General features: G+C 35.6%; 1 protein-coding gene across 2 annotated transcripts; it reads right to left on the reverse strand.

Moving 5' to 3' along the window:
- LOC145581638 (albumin-2-like) lies at positions 1–3,756 on the reverse strand. 2 transcript variants are annotated; one of them, XM_081638656.1, is made up of 2 exons: positions 3,698–3,756; positions 1–1,974 (listed from the first exon to the last, which is right to left on the reverse strand). In XM_081638656.1, exon 2 carries the CDS (start codon positions 972–974, stop codon positions 258–260), a length of 717 nt encoding a protein of 238 aa, XP_081494782.1. In that variant the 5' UTR covers positions 975–1,974; positions 3,698–3,756; the 3' UTR covers positions 1–257. The 2 variants fall into 2 exon arrangements, with proteins under 2 accessions (XP_081494782.1, XP_081494783.1); XM_081638657.1 differs by having other exon boundaries at positions 1–985; positions 3,698–3,755.
- Positions 3,757–11,115: the final 7,359 nt, after the last annotated feature.

Genomic DNA, 11,115 nt, shown 5'->3' on the forward strand with positions numbered 1-11,115 from the left:
CCTGACTACAGATCGACCAACCGTGTATAGAATACTGATACAACGGTACAGAATAAGGATGCACGCACTCGGGGCCAACTCATGGCTGCAACCCCGAGCTAATATGCATCCTCTATTAATTCATACATACGAATTGAAGTACAACATAAACATAGATATAATAGTAATACTAGTACATACGACGTAATTATATTATATGGTTATGCCATGCCCTTTCTCGACATATATAATATAATCCAATGCATGATATGATTTAATCAATTGGGAATGAGTTTGAGGTTAGCATTCTTGCGAGGCAAGATGCTACCTAAATTCCTCCAAGCTTCTTCAATTGTTCCGGACCACTTGAGTTGTTCACCATCTGTGGAGCCGGGAGAAAACTTGATACGTCCATAAGAATCTCCCTTGAATAAGTAGGCCTCATTCGGAACATGTAAAGCAAATGCAGCATCAAATCCATACTCAAACATTGTGGCTCTCAAACAAGGCCAGAATTCCCAGATGGAAGCAATGGTCATGAGGTGACCATTAGCACAATAGTTGATGCGAGCGTATTGAGAGCCCTTGAAGAGGTAAGCCTCGCCAGGAAGCGATGACTCGAATGCAGCATCAACCCCACTGTCAAACACTGTCCCCCTCAAGAAAGGGAACATCTCAGCGATGGGCTTCGGCCCTGCAAGGATCTTTTGGTTGGGGGAGTCTGGAGTACAGAACCATTTCGCGCAAATGTTACCTGAGAATATGTACGCAACTCCTTCTGCTTGTGACGCGAATGCACAGTCAATTCCCTCATCCGCGAAAACTGTATCCTTCAAGGATGAAAACACATCACCTACACGAGCTGGTCCATTCAGTATCTTGTCATCTCTCGTATCAGGTGCATAGTCAAGTAGCACATACTCGTTTTTCATGAAAATGTAGGCTTCATCTTTACGATTTGATTTGAAAGCAGCAGTCACATAGGTAACCGACATGGTATCGTCCTCTGAAGTTCAATGATATATATAGTCAGGTAATTAGTACATCCATCGGAGTATTTGTCCTTTAAGTTCATGCGTATTTATATTTACTCTCTCTGTATTTTTTTAACTTTTACACTTTGATCGTCACATACTTAAAATTAAAATATAGAAGGAATACTCGATCTAACATTTACTGTTTTTGAGGAGGTTATTAATAGGGTTATAAACTGATACTAGGCTTCAACCATCAGATAGAGTATATAAAGTTATAAACCTTAAGCTTTTGTTTGAAGTATAGGATCGATTTATATACTCTATCTGTTATGAATCCTTGAGCCGACTTGCAGAACTTAAGGCAATCTTGTAGGTCAAATTAAAGCCAAAAATGTCATTTAAGTAAAGACCTCATTTCACCAATTAAGACGTGTGTGCCCTTAAGTAGTACTACGTATTTGGTACCATACTAAAATATATATGCATATGGATCCCCCACTTGATAATACATTGATAAAATAACAAGTATTATTATTACATTATTTATAACATGAAGAAGTAATTGAATTAGTATATACACTGTCACCATTTTATCATATACAGTTTACTGGCTAGTAGCTATATATATATATATATATATATATATATATATATATATATTATAGAAAATTTTGTTGAAAACTATCTTATAATTTTTTTTTTGGTCAAAACACACCTGTTTTAAAATTTTTTTTGTTAAGTCCCAACCCTTCCCGGATTCCGGCCATTGACTCATATATATTTGTGGCGTTGACTTGCATGTGCAAGTCACATGACCCACTAAACCCACTTTTTCCTTTATTTTTTCCCCTTCTCCCTCCATTCTACTCTCCTAATTGGGTCTTCTCCTTTGAGCTTCCAATTGAAGCTCCATCATTCCCCCCTTTTCCCTCTATTCACTTCCCTACTCCTTTGCTTCTGCTATTTCGCTGCTTCTATACGCTGCTTCTATTTTGCAAGGAACTGGGGTTTCTCCTTTCTGCCAATACCAATTGAAATTCCATCAAAATTGCATCAAACACAAAAGGAAAACGCAATTCAAGCAAGTATTTATACAAATTTCTTTATTTTTTAAAGTTTGAACAATTAATTTAAGGAATTCGAAAATTAGGGTTCATAACCAATTAGATGAACTGAATTTCGAAATTTGGGGATGCATTTTGCGTTTTTTTTTCTTGAAAGAGGATTCTTTTTGGCGATTTGTTTTATAGCATAGTTCATCAGATTTAATTGCTGTAGAATTGAAGCAGAGTAATGAAGAAGGAGAGTGGAATGGAGGGAGAAGGGGAAAAAAATAAAGGAAAAAGTGGGTTTAGTGGGTCATATGCAAGTCAACGCCGGAAATATGAGTCAATGTTCGGAATCCGGGAAGAGGTGGGACTTAACAAAAAAAATTTAAAACAGGTGTGTTTTGACAAAAAAAAATTATAAGATGGTTTTTAACAAAATTTGGATTTTATAAGATGGTTTTCAACAAATTTTCCTTTTTTATATTTATATTTATATTTAGAAAAAATTAGAAAATAACACCACAAAAATTTGATTTTAACACCACAAATTTTAAAACTTTTATTATAACACCCCCAAAAAAAACCCAAAATTTTGATTTCACCACCACTTAACTTTTCCATCCAAAAAATCGTTAATGAGTCCTACATTGTACACGTGTCCTAAATTTATTGGATTAAAAAAAAAAAAGGAAAATTAAAAAAAAAAAATCTCTAAATCTTAACCCAGCCACCGCCGTCACCCCAACCCAGCCCCCACCGCCGTTATCCCAACTCAGGCCCCACCGCCGTCACCCCAACCCAGTCCCCACCGCCGTTACCCCGACCCAGCCCCCACCGCCGTCACCCAATCCCAGCCAACCACCCTCGACCCACGAAACCAGATAGCCGACCACCCTCATCCGTTGAAACCAACCCAACCGTACCCACGAAACCAACCCTGATTTGGTTTCAGGGTACGAGTTTCAGGTGAGGGTGAGAGGAGTCGGGGTTTCGGCGGTTCAGCGACAGAGGTGGGTTGATGTGCTGCTGTCGACTACTCGGCTAGGCTGTGTTGGGGTTTTGGTCGTGGGTCGGGGAGACGACGAGATGGAGGCTGGGCTGGTTTGGGTTGGGGTATGGGTGGTTCGGCAACGATTTTAGGTCAGGGAGACAACGATGGTGGCTGGGTTAGGGTGACGGCTGACGGCGGTAGGGATCAGCGCCGGTGGTGGGGTGGTGGCTGGGTTAGGAGTTTAGGATTTTTCTTTTTTTTTAAAATTTTTTTTTCAATTTTTTTTTAATCCAATAGTTAATTAACACGTGTACTAGGTAGGGCCCACTTAATGGTTTTTTTGGATGACAAAGTTAAGTGGTGGTGAAACCAATTTTTTGGTTTTTTTTTGTGGTGTTATAATAAAAAAATAAAAATTTGTGGTGTTATAGTCAAAATCGTGATAATTTTATGGTGTTATTTTCTAATTTTTCTTTATATTTATAATTATTTGTTATGGTATTTACGTTGGAGTAAAGAGAGAATTACGGAATGAATTATTGATACTAATAAAGTAATAAGGAAGACAACAAATTAAAAATAGAGGGAAGATTATTGTGAAATCACCCCAAAAAAACAACTTATTATAAGATTGCATGCACAAAAATAACATAAGAAAGAAGGGAGGGGGGATGAGATTCGATTAAAAGAAGAATGGTTACCGGTACTTTAATTTAGTGCCCCAAACTTCGTTCTCTATGAGATGGATTTAGTGATGAAGTGCAAGAGTCATGAGAACATGCATATAACTTAGGCTTTTATAGTTGACTAGGGGGCATTTTTGTAAAATCATTCAATTATCACAACACCACACCATCAATTATCCTTTTATTGGAATCTTGAAATAAAAGCTTTTGCATACATCCCGGTTTACAATAATATTAATGTACATCGAACCATTATAGAGTAACTTTCAGATAATATAGGGTAACTTTATTTTAATCTTATTTAGGATAACTTTAAACATGGTTTATTTTTAATGTAAATAGGCAATGAAATAAGTTTAATAAGAGTAATATATTTACTTTCACTCATTTAAATTTGATTTTTACTCATTCAAATAGAGTAATTATATCAAGAAGTTTATTAGAAAAAAATTGTGAGGAATAATATGACATTTTAGTGGTCTTCCAAAATTAAATAACCTTTTGATTATTCCGCAATAAGACAACCTTTGATATAGATCTGCTCAAAATAGAATCAATACTATATACTAAATTAATCACCAGGAATATCTAAAATTACACATGTCACGTGTACATTAAAAAATTTCCCGCGCAAAAAATTTTTAATTTTTTTTATTATATTCCTTAGAAAATAAAAAGATAATTGATGAAAAAAAAATATACAACCTTTTTCAAAAAAAAAAAAAAATATACAACCTAAATAATAGAACAATAACAATAAATTTAAATAAATAAAATATTAAAAATGTATACAATATATAAACAAATACAAACTTATAATAATATATAGATATAATTTTTTTCCTGTGAATATTCGAGCGTTACTCGGGCAAAGAACTAGTAAATAATAATCGATAACCTGTTTCTTAGGTTAAATCGGACACTTGTCACTAGTAAATAATAATTTTAATGATTTTCTTTTAAAAATTTATTTTAATTTTTAAAAAACTTAATTTAAAAAAATAAATATAAATCCCCCCACCCACCCCACATCTACCCTATGTTCAGCTAACCCAGTTCAGGTCCCTCCCCGCAGCGTCACCGTGACTAGCCCCTTTCCACGCCCTCCCTTTCTCGCAGTTCTTTGCTTCCGCTTTCGCTTCCCCCGTTCGAACTCCTACTGAAACACTAACCATGGTAATGTTAGGGATTATTTGCAATGGTGGTGTTTTGAGCTTGGATTATATAACTAGGCTAAGCATCATACAATATACATTCCCAATAGTGGGAGTACTTCGTGGATTATATAATTAGGCTAAGCTCCATGGAAGGATGTCGGTTTTCGGCAATGGTGGGACTAGTGTAGGGGTATTCTGGCTACAATGGGGCGCTAGGATGGAGGATTCAGCGGCGGTGGGGTTAGAGTGGGGTTATCGGTTACGGTGAGGACTAAGGTTGGGTATACAGTGGCGGTGGAGGGTTTTTGTGGCTGATGAGGATGCGGGTGATGAGGGTGGGGGTGGGGTTGTCAACGGGTCAGGTTTGGGTCCGGTTAGTGTGGGTTAGGTCAACTCGAGCCGGGTCAATTCAGATTAATGTCATAACTTATGTAGGTCAGGTTCGGGTTGTGTCATGCTTGAGTCGGGTCATAAATCGTTAAGGTCGGGTCAATAACAAGTCGGATTACATTCGGGTGAATAATAGGTCGGGTTTAATTCGGGTTTTAATAGGTTAAAACAAGTTAGGGTCATTCTCGAGTTTGGTTCAAGTCAATAATTTGCAACTTATATCAGATCGGGTCATTTTCAAGTCGGGTCATTTTCGGGTTCAGGTCTCAAATATTGGGTTAATTTGGGTCTCGAGTTTATTTCAGGCCGGGTTTTATCGGGGTTCGGATACATTTTCCGAGTCGATTTGTTAACAATTCATGTATTACCAATTTAATACTCCATTCTTTATTATTAGCTTTATGATTTAGATTACAATCCTTCTCATTAAACTAGCTTCATTGAGGGAAACATTTTAAAGCATTAATGTGCTAAACTAGGTTACTAGCTATATTAGATAAGAGTATAAAAGTTAAGATATATGTGTGGTGTGGAAAACTTGATTTAAAGGAATCACTGTGTAAGCAATGTTAAATGTTAAAGGTAGATTTGTCAATTTGAATGCTCGGGTCAAATTAGCTCGATTCAGGTCAATTTGAATTAATTATAATATTATTCAGGTCGAGTTACATTAGTTTTGGGCTAGATTAAAAACAGATCGGGCTGAACTCGAGTTGGATTAGTAACAAGTCGGGTCAGTAACAGGTCGGGTTGATTTTGGGTTTCAACGAGTCAAAACGAGTTTGGGTCGGGTTCGATTCAGGTTAATAATTGACAAGTTTATGTTCGGGTGGGGTCATCTAGATCAGGTCGGGTGATGGTCGGGTTCAAATCATGAATCCTAAGGTTAGCTTAGGTATTTGTTTGGTTACAATTCGGGTCATACCGAGTTCAGGTCCCCAATTTCTCGGATTCAAACAAGTCAGGTCATGATCGGGTTCGGGTAAAATTTTCGGGTCGGGTCAACTTTTGACAGCTTTAGGTGACAGTGGTTGTTAACGGGAGAGGCCGGGGGCTCTTTGGGGTTTTTGTATTTTTAATTAAAATTAACACTACTACAAAATGGGGATAAAGTAACATCCATTGGTAACACTTTGAAATTTGAGTTTTATGTAACACTTTTGTAACACTATGATATTAGGTAACACTTTTGTAACATTATGATATTAGGTAATACTTTTTGTAACACTTTAATATTAGGTAACACATTATTGTAACATTTTGATATTTTTAATTTTTTATGCTCAATTGCAATTTTTTAAAAATAGATTATGCAGAACTTGGTTGAAACAACTCTGGCGTTTTATCCACGCAAGATTTATATACACCAAGATAAAAGACAAAAGATGTTGTCTTTTAATCTATTTACTCCTTTCCTCGATCTCATTTCCTGTTTTTCAACTTGAATCTTTTAAAGCATCAATTCTCTAGGCTCTAGCAATGCACAGCCCCTCATAATATAATGCGGCATCACTTCGCTTTATGCTCCTAAATCCTCACCAAGAACTCACTGATGTTGGCCTGAGATTGTTATCAAGGATTTCGAATTTAATCATCAAGCATTTTCCAAGAGATAACAATGAGATTGCTCATGCTCCGGCTATTTATGGGAAGAAGATGGCAGTGGGACACAAAACTCACTCACTTCCTTGTTCCTAATTGTGTCAAGGCGAAATATAAGGAGGCCGGAGCCCTGTGGAACAAGAGATATGCTTCCTCCGTTTTTTTATTATTATTATTATTATTATTATTTTTTTTTTTTTTTTACTTACAACAATTTGACTTTTACACTAGTATTAAGTACAACCGAGAGTGTACTTTGTACCACTTAAACTCCAATGATATTATTTGACAGTTTAATGAAACATCTCTAAAGTAACGTCTGAAACAGCTACATTGTCCCTTGACTCTGTGAGCCATGACTTTATTGTCTCACAACCCTTGTGGAGAGAAAACTATATATGCGGTCAAGGCGTCAAGCTGTAAAAACTTATTCATATTGTCAGACTTTGACTTCTTTAAAATTCTATGCTTATGAAAATCATTACAGTACTATTTAAAACTTAATACTTGTAAGATTTATTAGTTTTAACGTGTTTTCATCTGCTAAGATATTTTGGCCCTCATTAAGGAATGGGGTGTTTCTTAAATCTTAATCTAATTAAGTTGTTAATTTACTAAAGCAATTACATATTGGATGGAAGACTAATTGAAAGCATTTGGAGCGAATCAGGTATACAACTGGACAACTAAAATACTAGTGTGTCTTATCTTCTTATTTTGAGTATCTTTCGAGTGCGCCTTAGCTTCCTATTTTTAGTGTCTTTTGACAATCATTGAGTTCTTCCCTGTTAAAGTCTTAAGTGAATATGTTCTTTGAATTATTCTTTCTTGTTATTTCAAATGATATACTACAAGAGGGGGGTGAATTGTAATAAGTTCCTAGTGCATATTTTTCACGGAACATAAAACAGTTATAGTTAGGAACTTAAAGAATGCAAAGCAGATTTTATGAGGAAACCTTCCAGGGCCTAACTGGAAGTAAAACCTCGGTCCTTCTCGGGACTTTCAAACAAACTCCAATATAATAGGCAACTCTCCTAGTACAACCTATTATTACAGACCTTTCTCACAAGTTCCACTACGGACACTTGCTACCTGATAGGAACCTATCCTACCGACCCAAGACACCTCTCAGGTTCCTTTCCTTGACCCAAGACACACTCAGATTCCTTTCACTTGACCCAAGGCACACTCAGGTACCTTTCACTCACTGTGCACTCACAGCTACCACTTGAATTTTAGAGAATTCAAACTCATCACACCCTAATACCTAAAATACTCAAACCCTTTTTCCCATTACAAGATCTCATTGAATAACTCTAAATACATATCTATGAATAAAGAGATAAAACTAATATGTTGGACACTCAAGATCTGTCTGGAACTCACTGAACGTACTGTAACCAAAACTTGATAGGAACTTTGACCAGGAGAACTGACTTAGCTTTGTGGTGAAGGATAAAACCCTTAAGCACGACCACTACACTTCGTCAGCCTCAACTTTAAATGATTACATATGAGCATATTTATAGTACACTCGAATTATCCATTTCATCTTGAAAAAGATAGATTTTATGAAAAGATAAGTTTAAAAGATATTTTCTAAAAATAAGTTTTCCGAAAATAAATCTTTTTGTTAAGAATAAAATCTGTCAATAATAAAAAGATATAATTAATATAAAATCAGATTTTATTCAAAACTTATCTTCTTGTTTAAAAATACTTTTTAAACAAACTTATCTTTTTCCAAAAGGGATTTATTAGAAAATAAATATATTTATTCAGTAAAACCAAATCCCTAAAAGATATGCACGTATTAGATAAATATATATCATTACAACCGACTTTTAAAGACGTGCATACTAAAGTTCCTATTAGGTTTGGAACTCTGACAGTCTCTGAGTTCCTGACAAGTCAGTAACTCTAATTTCATTGACTGTCTGGAGTTCACCTTGGTTCTATATAAACTTGTTCCAGACTGACTTTTATGTACAACATACTTACATGAATCCTAGAGCAATATACTTCTATTTCTCCGTCTTCATGTTGCTTCTCTGAGACTCTTGTTCTGGAATCCTGTAGTCTTGATGTATTCTGGATCTCAGGTTTTGCCCCAGCATTACACCGGAACCAGGTCATTACAACCCGTTGATATGTTCCTGTCAAGACACACCTTTGCCCCAGAATTACACCGGAACCAGGTCATTACAACCCGTTGATATGTTCCTGTCAGGGAACACCTTGAAGTTCCATTTCTGGAACTCTTCTTCTGCTTTACTTGTCATCCTTAGTCTTCTAAGGTTCCTTTGTTTTAGTCCTCACTTCAACTCCCAGAGTTTACTTATCCTGCAAACATCAAAACACTAAAAGACTCTTATTAGATAGAAGTTTGCTCAATCATTAACATCATCATCAAGACCTAATCAGGATCAACAATTTCCCCCTTTTTGATGATAACAAACTGAGCAAACTTCTGAGGATAACAGAATAAAACAGAAGGTTATTTTTATTTTTAAAAACAATAAAGAAAACTAAAACAAAACCAAACTAAGCTAGAGCTAGCAAACTAGAAAACTAAACTAAATTAAAAGACTCCTACACATACATAACCTATATATGCATAAGATACTTACCTCGTGAAGCTAACATATGCAAACACCTATTTACATAGTTACCTTCATGGTTCCTTAGCCATCATCATACTTATCAACCATAACACTCATCATTGTTCTTGTTCCTTTATTGCTTATCCTATATTGCTTAAGTTCCTGATATATACCTGTCATTACTTAGGTTCCTTGTACCCTATTCCAAGAATAAGTTGTTCTTTCTATGCACAACTAAACAAACATGTTAGATAGATAATCATCATTAGTTTATAATCATCAAAACCTAATTACTCAACAATTCCCCCCTTTTTTATGATGACAAACTAATGATGCTTATCACACATTATAAGATCAATTGTTATACATCTATTCCCCCTTAGTTTTTCAAGGAAATAACATTAGAACAAGTTAGGAACATACACAGGAACTTCATATAGTTAGGAACTTAGAAATACACATCATTTATCAATATATATATACTTTCAACGATCATGATGTAAGAACTTTAGACTTAATTACTGCATACCATAAGCATCATACATATTCTTCCCCCTTTTGTCATTATAAAAAAGGGTACTATTTCACACATTTGTTTTCCGTAAATTACACACGTGTAAAGTCATATGTCACACCTACCACCATATAATAAGTAAATATAATGGTTAAGCACTTTTTGCTCCTAAAAGTCTCAAGGTACTCACTTTTCAAACACGGATACCATTTTCACACTATTTTTCAACTCACAATCCAAAGGCCCAACTTCCAAACCCTTAATTGAACTTGACAAATAAGAGGTTAAAAATCAAGTAAAAATCAAAGTTAAAAAGTTAAAAATGGATTGTATGAATAGGCAAATTAAAGCACAAGCTCAAAGGATATATAAAGAAGCATATGGAACAGAATAAGTAGAGGGAACATGAAGTGGAATTTGTGCTCTTCGTTTAGACCTTTTGAGATGAGGTTCGCCACATTATTATTTAGTTTTTTTTTTAATTTAAAGTATTTTTTCTTTTAAGGTTTTTAAAAAAAAAAAATTAACCAATGACATTGTAACATGTATTACTAGTAACATATTAAACAAGTACCAACAGGTCACTTTCCATTTTTAAAAAATTTCGTTCCATTTTGTAATAATCCAAAGGTCGTTCCATTTAAGGAAGACTAATGAAAGGTGGTTTTATTCTTGGCAAATTTTCCTAATAATAATAATAAAATTTTTTCTAATAATGTATTTCACAAAGGTTACCGTTTCTGCAGAATTCGCTTATTCTTTGACTCCTCGACAATCAGCATTATGGAAATCACAGTAGGAAGATCACACCTCTGCTTGGCTTCGGGCGGTCCCTATTTCGGGGTTAGGTAAGACGGTGAACACCAAGACTTATCGTTGTGTGCTGTGCTACCGGTTGGGTGTTCCATTGTTCTCTATCACGACGCCGTGCTCTGCTTGTTCAAGGGTTTTTGTTGGGATATTTTCGGTGATCACGCGGTGTCTTGTGCTGGTATTGTGGGCATTAAACATCGACATAATGTTGTTCGGGATACCCTTATTGATGTTTTCTATCGGTTAGGGATTTCAGCTAGAAAGGAGGTGGACATTGGGGTATCTGGAGGGAACGACGGGGCTCTCAAACCTGTAGATGTGTTACTTTATTCATGGGATCGTGGTCGTGAT

The sequence above is a fragment of the Chenopodium album genome, chromosome 15 (assembly GCF_948465745.1).
Source record: "Chenopodium album chromosome 15, dcCheAlbu1.1, whole genome shotgun sequence".
Classification (NCBI taxonomy): Eukaryota; Viridiplantae; Streptophyta; class Magnoliopsida; order Caryophyllales; family Amaranthaceae; genus Chenopodium; species Chenopodium album.